At 26.0% G+C, this 17,929-nt stretch overlaps 2 protein-coding genes and 1 pseudogene across 2 annotated transcripts; 1 reads left to right on the top strand and 2 right to left on the bottom strand.

Moving 5' to 3' along the window:
- Window positions 1–1,817: 1,817 nt before the first annotated feature.
- LOC132930777 (uncharacterized) lies at window positions 1,818–5,176 on the bottom strand. The gene is made up of 5 exons (XM_060996825.1): window positions 4,831–5,176; window positions 3,700–4,330; window positions 2,719–2,787; window positions 2,512–2,604; window positions 1,818–2,247 (listed from the first exon to the last, which is right to left on the bottom strand). The coding sequence occupies exons 1-5, from the start codon at window positions 5,115–5,117 to the stop codon at window positions 2,125–2,127; spliced, it is 1,203 nt and encodes a 400-aa protein (XP_060852808.1). The 5' UTR covers window positions 5,118–5,176; the 3' UTR covers window positions 1,818–2,124.
- A 2,340-nt stretch (window positions 5,177–7,516) lies between these two features.
- On the bottom strand, window positions 7,517–9,216 carry LOC132930031 (uncharacterized; annotated as a pseudogene).
- Window positions 9,217–12,777: 3,561 nt separating this feature from the next.
- On the top strand, window positions 12,778–13,491 carry LOC132930030 (uncharacterized). Its single transcript, XM_060995688.1, has 3 exons — window positions 12,778–12,949; window positions 13,090–13,182; window positions 13,345–13,491. Exons 1-3 carry the CDS (start codon window positions 12,917–12,919, stop codon window positions 13,489–13,491), a joined length of 273 nt encoding a protein of 90 aa, XP_060851671.1. The 5' UTR covers window positions 12,778–12,916.
- Window positions 13,492–17,929: the final 4,438 nt, after the last annotated feature.

The following is a 17,929-nucleotide window of genomic DNA, read 5'->3' as shown; positions in this document are numbered from 1 at the left end:
GTACTTATCTATTTAATATATATGGATATTTATACCTATATATAAGGTTATCGTATACATCTTATCGTAATAACCCTGTTAAGTTTATTGCGATAATATTATCGAGACAAGTTTATGCGCAACATAAAATATCTGTTCCAATTCTGAATTTTCAGTGGAAACATTTAAGCGTATGTGCGTGTCATTATTTTAAGTAGATCAAAAATGGCAAACATTATTAAATCAAATAAAAAAAATAATAAGTTGTGTTTAATGGGTATACCATATACCATACAACATAATATGTTTAAAACCAAAATTCATTGGCATTGTGTAATAGGCACTTTTAATATTATGCAAGAAAATATAAAAAATATGTGAGGAATACAACAATATAATGAAAGAAGTATTGAAATAAAGAAATTTTTTTAAATGTTTATCGTCGACGTTTATAAACTTTAATTAGGTAAAATATGTGTTTGTGAAAATTATCTGATTTTTTCAAAATAATAATCAGTATTTTCGTCCTATTTTTAATTCTAAGCAAAGGGTTTCCATACTTTATTTTAAACGATTTTACCTCAAACATTTTTTCTTAGGACATTTTTACCTAGATTCCATTATACCACCGCACACTTGAGTATTTAATGTATATTTAATTATTTATTTAGTGTAGACATTAACATATTCGCCTATATTATTTAACGTTGTATTATAATATAACAATTGCTTATTATTATAATATATTAAATATTTACATAGAATATATTTAAATAAATAAAATATTATAATATTATATTATCTGAAAAATGTTCTTTGTGTGGTTTATAATATAATAATAAAAACTCTGATGATAATTTAAAACAAAATACTTTTTAACTATGTTGTACTTATTTATGATAACAGTATCCTTTACTTGTGACATTTTATTATTCGTAATAATATCTTTCAACCTAATCTTATAGCAATCGCAATTTCAGCAATAGAAAAAATTAGAAATTTCCAGTAAAATATAAAAAAAAATGTATAATTTACACATTGACGCCGATTTAGATATTATATAAAATATTGGTGTTACACTTTGAACACGACATTATTATCAGCATATAAATAAAATATAGGATAAGAACGGGTACGAAAACACTAAATTAATTAAACTAACGACCGACTACAACGACGATTCAATACGAACTAATATAAATATAAGGTATTTACGTTAATTTTTAAATTATTTTTTTTAAACGTAATATAATAAACATTGCAATACTAAATTGTTCGACACGCGTTTAACTTTTAACTAAAAATGATATTAATGTTATTTATTCTATGAAATTATCGTGTACTAACAATTATTTGAACATTTTGGTTACAAATAAGGACAGTAGATACGACAATTTCCTTACGACATACATAAATGACGTTTGGTGAAGGTTAGTAAAATTTAAAATATAGTTTGTTAATTGACTTACAACACATTTACAAAAACAAACGTGATTGTATTAGTATTTATTACCAAATTCAAAAATATAATATATACGTACAATTATTATAATAAGAAAATGTATAAATACGAGAAAGAATTATTTTTGACGTGTGATACATGTATACTAGAACATTAAACAGATTATCCATTTTTATTAAATTTAGTATTTGTCTATTTGTTGATTGTTAAAAATTGGATGAAAGGCGTTTTTATGATAAACAACTTTTAATTATACAAACTATACATTTAAGTTATCTGTGTTAAATATGTTGGGAAGAAATATTCTTATAATACAAATGTTATAATTTTCATATATTATATGAACTCAGAGCATGATAGGTAATAATAAGAATAATATACAATTCATACATTGACACCGATTTAGACAGTAAAATATTGGTGTTTCAATTTGCACACGAAATTCGAAATTATAATCGGCATATCAATAACATTAATATTAACATTTAACACGAAAACATGACATTAGTTAACCTAACTATATTTTCGAATGCAAGAAATAGCATAGATATTTTAATTTGTTTATAAAAATTTATAAATGTGAGTATTTTTTTGTGGAGAAACTAACTTATTGGTCTAATTAACTAAAAATAGCTCCTCTAGGAACTAACATTCGTTCATTTAAAAAGTATTAATTTATCACTTTAAAATTTATTTTTAATTACTTTTTTCAGGAACAATTTAGTTTGATTGTTCAAATGTAATATTATTGGATGATCTTTCATCTGAATCATTGTCGATATTCCAGTTATCAATAGGACAAGTATCTGCAAACAAATGTTTTTATTTAAAAACTAAGTAGGTATAGTATGCACCTTAAACAAAACAAAAAAAAACACAAAAATGTAATAAATATAAATCATACAAAATAAATTCAAAAAATACTGATTTATTAACCCACCGTATTACTAGTAATTTAAAATCACCTGAAGATTTCTAAGTGTACTATACACATCCATATAATATAAGACGAAAAAAAATATATGACTTTAATACAATTAGTTATTATTAGTTACTGTACCAGTACTTACGGATAAAACAAGATATAAATTGATATCAAAAAATCCAAATGCCGAAATTTGGTCATATTTATAGGCTGATATTTGTTGCAAAAACATTTTTATCTGAATGATTAAATAAAAATAATAACAAATTTATATAAATAGATCGTTGGTAATTTAAATAATCATTTTCCATAGTTATTATGCATACAAACTATTTATACGAATAAATTTTACTTGTTGTTTTATGTCCGGGTGTAAATTTGAAATTTGGTATGATCGTAGATATGACATCATTTTCATTCGCTGTAAAAGTAAAATGAAAATAGATTTTTATTCATATCATTATTCATAATGTTTATTTTTAAATAATATAAAACGTTTATGTTTACTTTTGATTAATCATTATTATAGGCAATTTGAGAGTTAATTTATTACCATCTATATGCATGTTTAATTGTTAAACTACCTATACGAACTGTGGGTATAACTATTTAAATTCTTTTTGTAATTTCCAAAAGTTTTTGAAGAGCATTTTTTTAATTATTTAGATTTTTTTTTTCTATGTAAGAATGCCCGAGGTGATACAAATTTCATTATAGAACTTTTTACAAATCAGCAAAATTTTTATTGTGAACTTTAATGCATCTATATTACAATTTTAAAAAGCAATTTTTTTGTAATTCAACATAATATACATAATATTATATGACTATATGAGTTAAAAATAATAGTAATGAATTTGGTTTTACATAAAATGTAAAATATATTAATTTTTAGTGCAAAAGATTAACTACAAATCATAAAATATTAATAGTTTAATATGTAATACTAAATTGTATAATTAACGTCATTATAGCTACATTTAATAATCTTAACCTGTTATCGTGTTCATGTATCAATATTCGATTGCATATATTATATTATTCAAAAACTACTCATCCATATTTTGATAATAAATGGCTCTGATTTGTATTATTATGAGTACAGAAATATCATTCAATTATATAAGAAACAGCCAGCTAAGGTCTTTATAATTTTCATTTTAAGACATAAGTTTATAACAATATAAACTTTCTATTTCAAATATGATCTTTAAAAATTTACTTAACAATTAAAAATTCTAAAAATCAAATACGAATAAATGCGTAAAAAAAATTTGGACATGCGCATGCTTGATTTTCCGTATCCGCGCAGTATTATAGTTTATTAACGTACCTTTTCGTTTATGGACGAAACAAAAATGATAATAAACATCATAAAGGTGAAAATTTGTATATGAACTAAGATTGAAATTACAATCCTGTAATCGTTGTCTGGATCTGCGCGGAATATTGTTCTATCGTAAATTATCATATATTCACCGATAAGCATAGAGATAAAGCTGAATGTGTAGAAACCCAATAGCAATGGGCCGTATCCTCGAGTAAATTTTATTAGTAATTCACAGAGTTCGGTGTGCATCAGTCGCGTGTTTTCCATCAAAACCACTATTTCGATATTTGTCCATTGGCCAGGAACAGCAACTAATTCAGGAGGAAGACATTTCCACAAATCATTCAATGACTTAAATCTGACGTACAGATGTTGAAGAAAAAAGCACGAAATTATTGTAACTACGTAATCCATAACATATGGCGGAGTGAATAAACTGAATACAAATGAAATAATGTTTACCGTCTTCATTGGAAAGAAATACGCTTGTAAGATTTTTAATCCAATAAAGTATAAAATAAACGAAATATAAATCTTATACCAATCTTTTCCTTTAAGTGAATACTGCGGAATTGAAAACTTGGTTCTAAATGGTGTAAATTTTCGATCGAATTCAATGATGCTATTAATAAATCTAAAAACATAAATTGTTAAAAATTAAAATTAAATCAAATCCGGACATAAATCAAATATTTTTAAATTGGTTAAATAATATGAAATAATATTCTATTCAATAAATTCTACAGTTACGGTATATGACACACATAGTTTTATTTATATATATTATAAAAATGTTAAAATCTACTCCACGGATAAGGGTACGTAAAAAAAAAGTGTCCGCCAGTCGATGACCCCGTGTCGTATAATATTTTTAATACAAAATGATTAGCATTTATATATATTAATAAAAAAGAACCGATTTTTTAAATTATTAATTACTTTGGTATTATATTAACTTAATTTTTATCTTGAATATCTGGAAATGTATACTAAAATAAATAATAGGCTTTTTTTTAAATATATTACAAACAAGTATGTAAATTTAAAACAAATAAATACATTTAAACATTTTAAACTCTTAAATTAATTTAAGCAGACAACCTTTATAATATATTGTATATAGTATATAGTTACTTGATTATCCATATTGTTGATACTCTGGCTGCAATAATAATATTCCAAAATTTAATTATATTTATATATTGAAATAAATGAAATACTGGTTCGAGCTGATGAAAGTATATGTGTGTGAATACCAACAACACAACCATCCGTGCTATTTCTAGAAATATATTATACGTTGAATCTATTTTCCGAACTAATAATCCATTCGGTTCCAAGGTATATGCATTATCAATTAAACCTATGCACTTGGATAAAATTAAAATAGGTCTTAAGGTAGTGTGAAAAACTGTCGCCATTGCGATAATGTTTGTTACCAAAACTGAAGTACCTATTGCAATAAATATAATAGTATTCCAAAAAAATGTGATTGTTAAATATTCATAGATGATAATTCTTAGTGTACACGTCATACATAAAGAAATAAATGTTACATACGTTTCTTATAATTTATACTTATACCTATCGATATAATATGCACATTCAAAAGCCATATATATATATTTCTATGTAAGTGGTGTAGATAATAGTTTATTGTAGACATTTTCATCAATATATTTCACAACATTTCAAAAGTAGACTTTCTTTGAACGTATTTTTAGAAATTATGAATTTATTATGTGGCAAAACAAATCAATTATATACTGATGTGTGTATAAAATATGTATATGTGTATATTAAAAGTTGACCTCTGATCAAATTCATTCTACTGCATTTTACAACCTTCGTGAATGTTTCGCAGACCGCCGTTAGACGACCCTACAACTATATTATGATTCAAGTGTCGCAAGATAAGAAAATCAATATTATTATAAAATCGGTAATTTTATTAATTTACTGTACTTATATAAATATATAATACAAGAGTGCAGCTGCATAATATAATGCATATAGTACCTGCTATAAGGTACTTAAATAACAATAATATATTTAAATATCACGATTATTATTTTTTCTAAAATAATATAATATGTATACGTAATATTATTTATCACATAAAAAACACTTGGTTATAACTCCGTGTAAACAAAAGCTAAGTTAAAAAAAATTAGATTTAGTAATGATTAAATCATTAAAATACGTGATATAATATGGGAACTAAGTGAAATTCTATATTTTATAATATTATAAATACCAATGACGACAAATAAAATCAATAATTGTAAAGTTAAATACTTATAGTTAATATATTGTAAATATGTATTGTTAATTACAAAAAATACTATAGTGGTTACTTATTTTTATTAATTTAAGTAAACTTACCAAGTAGTTACACAGTATAATGTTGACTAAGTATTTCACTTTACAATTGATTTTATTTTATAGGTATTTGTAATGTTATAAAATTAGATTTTACTTAGTTTTCATATTATATCACGTCTTTTAAAGATTTAATCATTACTAAATTTAATTTTTTTTAACTTAGCTTTTGTTTACACGGTGTTATAACTAAGTGTTTTTGGTGTGATATCAGCCATATTTTTATAAGAAAAGTTGTGATTTCATTTCACTGTTAAATCTGAAAATAAATTTTGATCATTTTAATAAATTAGTATATTTAATAATAATAATCATTACAGTGGCCATGCGTTAAACGCAGCGAGTTCGGCGTCTTCGTCACCACCGCCACAGCAATGAGAGTGGGTGGATTGATATGCGGCGGATCGGGAGACATATTATATTTTACGATATTTTCGTTGTGTACGTAAAATCGGTCTTAAAAGTACTTGCACATTTTTATAACTTCTAAACCATCTAACCAATCTGATTGCGAGTTCTTCAGTTCTCATCTGCACAATATTTCTGATCGATTGATACCTTTTACGGCTTGATACGTTCAGCCGTTTGCCCCGAAGAGCTGGCCGATGGATTAACAAAAACTAGCACGAGATTTCAATGGTACAACTTGGTTTCCTATTATTATATGTTAATGGGAACTACGCTATTTTTTTTTACTTAGCTTCGCGCTACTACCGTCGCGCTAGATATATGCAGTATTGAGATATAACTGAACAATCCAACAAAATGAGGATGGGAAAAGTATAACCCAAATTATTAATCTATCATCTATCCTTGACTCATAAGAATGACGAAATACACGATTAATTTCATATTAATAATTTTTAAGTAAATATGTGTTCAAACACTTCAAACGATTAATTACATGTAAATGCCTATAGCGACTCATTAAGGTACCTACTGCAGTAAACACTCGTGTGATAATGATGTTTGTTTATTATTTTTGTTATGAATGAATGCAGAAGTTTGTTTGTGATTTGTATGATATTTTTCTATATGTTTAAATATATTGGTAGTTGGTAGTGTCGTGGAATTAATTATATAATTATGATATTGATAAAAAACTATAAAATATAATTATAATTATATTAATCAGCACTTGAAGTGCCGTTTCTGGAAGTCAAAACGGCATAAACGGCAACTAATAGATTTATCATGGCTCGTTAGGTATCCTTAATAAATTTAAAATTACTATAATAATTATACGTTTTATTTCAAAACTATTTATTTTACCGTCTCTTAAATATTAACAACTATAATCTACCGTTTAAGTCTCTCGTTAACAAGTGATTATTTTTAGTGAAGAAACTAACTTATTGATAATAATTAACTACTATGTCTCCTCTAGAAACTTACATTCGTTCACTTATAAATTATGTAATAATTAATCACGTTAAAATTAATTTTTCGCTATGTTTGTAAAGTACAATTTAGTTTCATAGTTCAATTGTAATATTAATTGGCGATCTTTCATCTGAAACATTGTCGATATTTCAGTAATAAATAGGGCAAGTATCTGCAAGCAAACGTTTTAATTAAAATATTAAGTATTTACTTAAACAATAAAACACCCGAAAATATAGTACAAATACAAAATAATTTTCAAAAATACTGATTTATTAACACATCGTATTATAAGTAATTTAAAATATGCACTTGAAGGTTTTTAGGTGTACTATATACACAACGATGTATGAGATTAAAAATGAATATACCACTTAATATGATTTATTTACAAAGACTATACCAGTACTTACAGATGTAACTAGTTTTAAATTGATATCATAAAACCCAAACGCCGAAATTTGGTCCAAATCATTGGCTGATATTTGTTGCATAAACAATTTGATCTGAATGATTAAATAAAAATAGTAACAAATACATATAAATAAATCTTTGGTAATTTAAATAATTATGTTTCATGGTTAAGTATACAAACTATTTATACAAATCAATTTTACTTGTCGTTTTATGTCCGGGTGTAAATTTGAAATTTGGTATGATCGTAGATAGGACACCATTTTCATTCGTTGTAAAATTAAAATTTAAATACTTTTTATGTAATATAGTTATCAATATCTTTATTTTTCAAATTACAAACGTTTATCTTTACTTTTGAATAATCGTTAATATTGTTATTTTGAGAGTTTATTTTTTAAACCTATAATTTATTTACTTACCTCTTCGTTTATAGATGAAACAAAGATGATAACTGACATCATAAACGCGAAATTTTGTACATAAATTAAAAATGGAAATACTACCCGGTATTTTTCGTGTGAAACTCCATTGGATAATGATCCATCGTTAACAAAAACATAAACACCAATAATTATAGAGGTAAAGCTGAATATATAGAAACCCAATAGCAATACGCCGTATCCTCGAGTAAATTTTATTAGCAATTCAAAGAGTTCTGTGTGCATCAGCCGCGTGTTTTCCATCAAAACCACTATTTCGATGTTTGTCCATTGGCCAGGAACAGCGACTAATCCAGGAGGAAGACATTTCCACAAATCATTTACCGACTGAAATCTGACGTACAGGTTTTAAAGAAAGAAACACAAAGTTATTATAACTATGTAATCAATAACAAACGGTGGATTGAATAAACTCAATACCAAAAAATTAATGTTTATGAACTTTAAGGAATATAAATACGTGTGTACAATTTTTATTCCAACAAAGTATAAAATAAATCAAATATAAATCTTGTACCAATTCTTTTTTTTTAGTGAATGCTGTGGTAATGAAAAATTTGTTAATTAATTTAAGTGTAAAACCTTTATAGTATATATGTATATATAGTTACTTGATTATCCATATTGTTGACACTCTGGCTACGATAATAACATTCCAAAATTTAATTATATTTATATATTGAAATATATGAAATACTGGATCAAGGTAATGAAAGTATCTGTAAGTGCATACCAACAACACAATCATCCGTGCTATTTCTAGAAACACTTTAAAAGATGAATTTATTTTCCGAACTAATAATCTATTCGGTTCCAAGGTACATGAATTATCAATTAAACCTATGCACTTGGATAAAATTAAAATAGGTCCTAAATTAATGTGAAAAACTGTCGTCATTTCGATAATGTTTGTTACCAAAACTGAAGTATTACAGTAAATAATTGTATTCGCAAAAAATGTTGATTTTTAAATATTCATACACTGTAATCCTTAATGTACACATTAATTTATAAATATCACATATGTTTCTTATAATATTATATTATTATGTGCATGTTATTACATCGATATAATATGCACATTCTACGCCTATATAAGTAGTGTAGGATGTGTAGATAATAGTTTACTGTAGACTTTTTCATTAATGTATTATTTCACAACATTTCAAAAGTAGACTTTTTTTTTCCACTAGAAAGTTATTTTAATAAATTATAAATTTATAATGAAGCGAAACAAGTCAACTGTAGTGATGTGTGTATAAAATATACATTTTTCGATTTTTGTATACTAAAAACACACCTCTGATAAAATTTGTCTTAGCAAGACATGAAGTGTAACAATTGATAGAATTCATGTATTTATGACATGAAGTATCACGTATGTTAAATGTTAAAAATATTTAATGATAATTTATTTATACAATTGGTATATAAGATTAAAATACACGTATATATTAAACAAATTAAAACAGGCCTTAAAAAAGCAGTATTTTTATTTCATCGATTTTTTGAAACGAAAAAAAAGTAATACTGTATTAATAACTATCTGTTTTCTTAAAAAAAAAAACTGTAGAAATGTTCTCGTAAAACTATTATAATACATTTTTAATAAATCCTAAAAAATGGATATTTTCTAAGATTTGTAAAATGCTTTATATCATCTCGATCCATGAAGCTGACGATAAAGCTGAAGATTATACATATTATGTTCCTCTTTCCAAATGATCAGTTGTTCCAAAAATATTCAAAGCCATTATCACTAAAAATCTATCGCTTTCCGGACCTTAACAATTAGTTAAGTCAACATGGTTTTAGACAAAATAAGCTTTCTTTTTCTCGACATAGTAATTGGTCAACTGCTTATGCTTTCAGATTTTCAGTCTTAAATAGAAATATACTATATAATAAGTAATAGTAAAATTATTATTAGTAAATATATTTAAGTATATCTACATTAATACAATAATAATACTGTGATCATGTGATAATATAATAATATTATGACAATATATTTATTATAAACAAAAATAATATCTAGTTTATGAAAATCTCAAAATATTATTCGACTGATTATTGTCGTTCATTGATTATAGTTCAAGCCATTGCGTGTTTACTTTATACACACAGTGAAAAATAATATGCTTGAATGCTTGCCTGAATATACAACACTTCTCTTTGAATTAAAATCGCTAGTATAATAATCTATAAAGTTCTTGCCCATTTGAAATCGGCATGTATTTATTCCTGGTAAACAATATTTTTTTTTATTTGTACATTGTGAAGGACACTCCGATTCCTTTATAGTAACAAAATTAAAAAAAAAATAGAATTGGAACATTTAAGTATTTTATTATATCAGGTTAAACCATAATACGAGGTATAGAAATGGCTTATACATTCTATAAATATATTTACACACACCAGAAAATATTTAATATAAAAATGTATAAAGAATGTATAACATTCACTGTGTTTGTTAATAATTCGATAAATAAATAATAATTTCCTTTTACATATTTCTTTGATTTGAAAATTATGAAATAATAAAAAAAAGAATTCGGATTTCTATTTTGGGAATTATGTTCTCAGTACAAGAAAAAATGTAGTATTGAAATGACGACTAATTTTTGTATAACCTTAAGACCGGTATTGATTTTGATCAAGTTTGTAGGTATAATTAATATTTCTTATACAATGGAGGAATCAACTAGACTATTAGTTCGGAGCCCAAACACGATATTTTATAAATTTCTTGAATTGATACGAATATTGAGTTTACTCATATTTACTCACACATATTTGAATTCACCATTTCAAACAATTTTAAGGCAATTTTATTTGATTTCATTTTGGAAAATTATAATTGCAGCAAGAATATCAGAAACATGGATAATTAGGTATGTACATATCTAAAAACTATAATATACAAATATATTTTTAGTATTTATACTTATTTTATTGACTTAATATAAAAAATTATTTCAACTCAATTGTCCAAAATTAAATTTAACGTCGTATGAATTTTTTTTTAAAAATCCACAATTTTCTAAAGCTAAAATGTACAGTGGAACCTCATCAGATTGGACTTCGCTTAATCCGGACAGCCGTTAAAGGCTTTCTTCGTGTTTATTTTATTCTAAAATAATTATGAAAACGTGTTCCACGAATTTTCTACATATCATTACATTATACTATCATGTATGTATTTTGGATGCTATAATACATACCTATATTCTTAAATCTCTGATACACGTTTTTTGGTTATTTAATTTAATTTGAACTTTCATAAAACTTAGAGCCACATTAAGGAGGTTCTACTGTACTCGTATAATGTTTAGTTACTAGAAGTTCTGGCGATATATAAATTAATTAAACAATTAAATACACTGCCTATAATAAAATAAGTGTATAATTAACTAAAGTATCATATTACTTTTCTTTATTTAAAACCTAAGTACATCAGACTACGTTATATAAGCAAGGCCCCCACAAGGGGGGGCTGATAAACCTTGAGTACAGGGGCCCATTGAAATTTATTTGTAATTTTTATAAAGGGCCCGGACAAACATTTAGTACAGCTAGGGGCCCGATATTGTATGTGAGAGCCCTATATAAAAGTATAAAGTAAGTAAACAAAATATTAGCTATTTATTATTACCTAAGACGTATAATATGAATATCATAATTTAAGAATATCGACTAAATTTTAGATAACTGACTATTGAAAATAATGCAGAAATATTTTTAAACTTTATAAAAAAAACTTTAATTCAATAAAATCAAATAAAAAATGTAAAAACCTGATTAACGTCGTTATTTTCTTTTTCAAGGTTGATCAATGGCATTGTTGAATTCGACCGAAAAATCATTCCACTTTTATCGCGTCTGTCGACCCGACCACGTTCAATAAGCAAAAACCGCTGGAACTTGTTTTTTATTTCATTATTCATATATTTTTTCGGACTCAAATTAATTCATTTATGTATGTGGCCACCGCGTACAGTGGATGTCCATTTGCTCTCAAATCATATTTTCGGACCACCGTTCATTGTCCACTTTGTAGTAGTTATTTCCACGTGTTTCTTTCTCTATAACTTGTACATCAGATTTGGAACGTTAACCGACCTGTGGAAACGTCTCCCAGTCGGATTGATCGCAGTTCCCGATCAATTGACGCACATGGAAATAGCGGTTCTGATTGATGACTTAAGGTTGTTACACTCCGAACTGAGTGGACTGTTGAGAATATTTAGTCTGGGTTACGGCCCGTTGCTCGTAGCTTTTTTTGCATCCAATTTTATTAATACGATCTTCAATTTTTTTTTCGTGATTTCATTCAGTTATTTTTTACCGCAGTTCAGTTTCACCGAAAACGTATTTAGAATACTAATGAATTACTTGGCAATCGGACAATCCGTCTTTTTTGTGATGATTATCGTGGTTTTGGTATCGTTTATAAATTACAAGGTAACAATAACGTAAGCGTTTTGAATAAATTCCGTAAATAATGAAAGTATATGTTTAACGCTGGAAATTAATGTTCAATTTTTATATTTTTACAGAGGAGGAAAATTATATATTATGTACGATTAAACCGAATGTCAAACTTATCCTTACACATAAAACTACAAGTAATATACATTTTAAAACCATTCTTCTTTGCTTTTATTACTCAAAAACAATGTATTCGAATCACAAATGCGACGATATACATAAGTATATACGATATATAAGTTTACCATTTTGTAATTATTTTTATTTTATTGTTTAGATTAAAATGTTTATGAATCAAATATCAGTTTATGAACCGGATGAAATTACTGCTTTTGGATTGTTCAAAATTAATTTATATCTCGTTATGTCGGTGAGTAAGTAAAAATTACGTAATAGGTTAAAAAAATACTTGTCACTAATGTATATCTATTAATTAATCGATAATGAATATATTAATTTAAAATGTATACATCATTCAAGTTATCCAGTTTATTTGTTTTTTAAATTGTTCTATTTTTAATTTTGTTAACAGATGTTAGAATTATTAATTACCGGAATAGCCACATCAATACAAATGAAAGAGCATCCAATGATTTTGAAATGGATCAATGAAATGGAATCAATTGCATCCCTTCAATTTAAGATAGTTAATAAGTTAGCTAACGATTCATCTGTCTAATAACAAATGTATATATGTATACTTGTGTATAGTTTTACTTTATACCTTCTATCTGACTGTCTGATGAATCTCAATTGTAATTTTGAAAAGTCTAAAAACATAAATATGTATGAATTATACCCTTTTTTCGAGGACGCAATTTACCTTCTACATTTAAAATAAGTCCTAAAACTAACACCAAGTTATATAAGCCACAGATATAATGCATAGATATTTACTATTTGTCTAAAAAAAGTCACAATAAATTTAAATCTTAATTAATATTAACAAAGAATTCGGCAGTTTGTTTTTAAAAGTCAACAAATTAATGAGTTTACTGTGTGATACTGTTAAATTACCTCAAATAATTTAACTTAATTGTTTCGCAATAATATCATGCAGAATCATTGGAACAGTATTATAAACATACAATATATATATATATGCTATTTTTTAATTATTTTAAAATCTTTATAGAACCATTTTAGGAATTCAATAAAATATTTTCCAAGCTAAAAAAAATACTTTTTCTCAATACTTTAAAGCTTATTGTTATATTATTGAAAAATAAACCCTCCTCCCAATCACACCCCTAAATAATAAGAGATTTTCTATTCATTTCACACATTTCACACTGGCTCACTGGCTAATTAACACCACGACAAATGCCATTGGACAACATTCACAGGTCATTTTCGTCGACAACTACCAACCAACAACTAAACTCACCCTGAGGAAATAGGTATTCCGCTATACGAACATAGTGACTACAAGTCAGAAACAAAAAAACGGACCAGTATAACAATGAAAATTCTAAGCACGGCATTCAGCGCCCAAAAATGGCTCTTTCTAAAAGATGAGAATTATAAAGATTAATATTATATTTGTTTTCTTTAAGAACTAAACAATAGTAACTCAAAAGCTTTTAAACACTATTATTATAGTAAATCAAATAAAACGTGATGTACAATTCTAACTCGTCATTAAATAATGTTTTTTACAATGGTATCCGAGCGATAGTTGAATCAATCGAGGGGTATTGTATAGGCAACTATTCGACCACGTTATTTCTCACGCATAAAAACTATAATATTAACTCGATAAAAAAAATATAGTTTATTCGTACCACTATATAATAACTATGTTTACTACTGAAAAAAGAGCGTCTTACGAGACAATATAATATAGTAACAGTTGCCTCATCCATTGGTGCATCGTGTTTTATCTTGTGTTTCGAATTTTTAAAACAGATTTATCGAATTGTTAAATTTGATTTGATGTATTAAGTATGAATTTTGACGGTTTAGCCGAGTGCGTCTTCGAGGGACTGCAGTATTTAAACCAACTAAAATTATATGCATGTGTGCGATAAAAATTATTTGTGTCACTATACATTTCACATCTCATGGTAATAATAATAATAATAATTTATACGACGAATGGTTAGACTTTATGTCGCCATTCATTTTCCAGCATAAATAATACACATATTTGGTATATAAATATTTAATAGTATATTACGATTGATTACGGCTAGTTTCCTCACAACCTTAGATAATCGGTAATGTTAAGCTCGTAAATCAATATGTCGTGCTTATTGTCACAAGTAGTATGTCACGTTAGGTTTTTTATTATATTACGGTTACCCCGGGTAGGCCTTAACTACATAAAATATTATGCGCGAACTACAGTAGAGGAAACTGTCGTGACTCGTGGTTAATCGTGATGTTACACTATATATTACCCGAAACCGAAATTATAGTTTCTCATCATATTGAATTATAACGATGCAAATTCAAATTTACTTAAAACATAAAATATATAATATAATATTAAATTATCTTCTCTACCGAATTCAACACCAAATACTGGGTACCATGATAAAATAACTGCAATGAGTGATGGGAATTTAATGGTACGCGCATCAACCCAGGCCCTGATTTATGCAAGTGCGGATGGAGCACTTGCACTTGGCTCCCAATTTCTGGGGGCCCCCGCGCTGTGTAAGTTGTAGAAAATTGTTTTTTTTTAAATTAATTCCACAAAAATGTATTTTTAAAATGTAATACCAACTGTCAATGTACAAAGTTTAGTATATTCTTATCATTAAATTGTCAGTTGAATTTTGGTTAATTTGTCATTCTACACCTCAGTGCTAATCAGTTGCCATCAAAAAAAAAAATTTTAAATAATAATAATAGAAAATTGTTTGAACATCAGAAATATTTGATACCCAATAACTAATTTAAACTTCCGTATGATAAAATGTTATAAAAATAGAAATTATAGAAATTGGACATTTTTTATTTCATTTTAATTATTATATTATACTCATAAAATAAATTGTTAAATTAATAAGTCATTTTCCATTTTTATAATTTTATGGAAGACTGAAAATTAATTATTTTAATTTAAATTCATATAATAAAATCCTTAAGTATTTTTAATATTTTAATATAGTATAATTTTGTTATGTTATTTAATTAGCATTGTCTTTTCATTGTCCTTAATTTACTAGACCAAGTAACCAAATTGTATTTATAGTACATGAAATAACGTACAAATATTTTATGAGTTTTGAGATAGGTATTTTGGCATTTAACATTTTAAACCATATAATAGAGTTTACTCTATGCTTTTAAAATATAAATATTTTTTTATTATCAACATTCCCCCCCCCCCTCTATGTAGATTTTTTCTAGAACATTTTTTTGACTTGAAAAATTGTGCACTTGACCCTAATTTTATTAAATCAGGCCCTGCATCAACCCGCTGACCAACATTCACAACATACGGTATCGAGTATAATATACCTACATATAATAGACGCATAATCATAAAATAATTTTTGACTACTACTATCAGATAGGATTTTTGAGATTAGAACTTTTCTTTCACAGTTTTATTATTATAAAGTTTATAAATATTTTAATTTTCTTAAGAATATGTCCTTTATCTCCGTATAAACTTTTCAATATAAAGCCTTGGATATTGTTCTTCTGTATGGGAGTGGTTAGACTGTAACGCATAGTCATAGCACAGAGAATGGCTTAAATACATTGTGATATGCGATAATAATAAATTAATAACCCTTCTTTCTATTGCAATTTACAACCTTCGTGAATGTCCGCAGACCGCCGTTGACGACCCTGCAACTATAATATTATGAATCAGGTGTTGCAAGATAAGAAAACCGATATTATAAAATCGACAATTTTATTAATTGACTGTACTTATATAAATATATTATACAAGAGAATAGCTACATATAATGCATATTACCTGCTATAAGGTACTTAAGTAATGATAATATGCTTAAATAATATCACAATTATTATTTTTTTCTAAAATAATATATGTATACATAATATTATTTATCACATAAAAAACACTTCGTTATAACTCCGTGTAAAAAAAATAGCCAAGTTACACAAAATTAAATTTACTAATGATAAAATCTTTAAAAGATATAATATGGGAACTAAGTGAAATTCTATATTTTATAATATTATAAATACCAATGACGACAAATAAAATCAATAATTGTAAAGTTAAATGCTTATAGTCAACATATTGTTTATAAATTATTAATATTACAAAAAATACTATAGTGGTTACTTATTTGTATTAATTTACGCATACTTACACGTCCTGTCAAGTAGTTAAACAATATGTTTTTTTTATCTCTCTTTTATTATAAGTACAGTGTTTGTTATTATTTGTTAAATTAAGCAATCTGACTAAATATCATGTTGTATTGTTATTCCACACATCACCTCAAGCTTAGCTTACAAGTGTAGGTAATTCTTATTATTTCTTTAAATACTTTGTAAATTGTGTTTTTCAAATAATAAAAAAAATTCTCAAAATCAAATCAGATCAAAAATCAATGTGTTGACTAAGTATTTCACTGTACAATTGACTTTATTTGTAGTCATAGCCTCATAGGTATTTGCAAACTTATAAAATGGCATTATACTTTGTTTCCATATTATATCACGTATTTTAATGATTTAATCATTACTAAATTTAATTTTTTTTAGATTAGTTTTTTTTTCACGGTGTTAAACGAAGTGTTTTTGGTGTGACATCAGCTATATTTTTATAAAAAAAAGTTGAACATACATTTTATTAATTTGGTTATAACTTCTAAGCCATCTAACCAATCTGTTTGCGAGTTCCTCTATTTTCATCTGCACAATATTTCTAATCGATTGATACCTTTTACGGCTTTTTACGTTTAGCCGTTTCTTACCATCGGACTGGATATATGTAGTATTGAGATATAACTGAACAATCCAACTTAATGAGGATGGAAAAAGTATAACACAAATTATTAATCTAACCTCGACTCATAAGAATGATGAAATACATGGTTAATTTCATATTAATAATTTTAAAGTAAATATGTGTTCAAACAATTAATTGCATACAAATGCCTATAGCGACTCATTAAGAT

The sequence above is a fragment of the Rhopalosiphum padi genome, chromosome 4 (assembly GCF_020882245.1).
Source record: "Rhopalosiphum padi isolate XX-2018 chromosome 4, ASM2088224v1, whole genome shotgun sequence".
Classification (NCBI taxonomy): Eukaryota; Metazoa; Arthropoda; class Insecta; order Hemiptera; family Aphididae; genus Rhopalosiphum; species Rhopalosiphum padi.
This window is presented reverse-complemented; position numbering and strand designations above follow the sequence as displayed.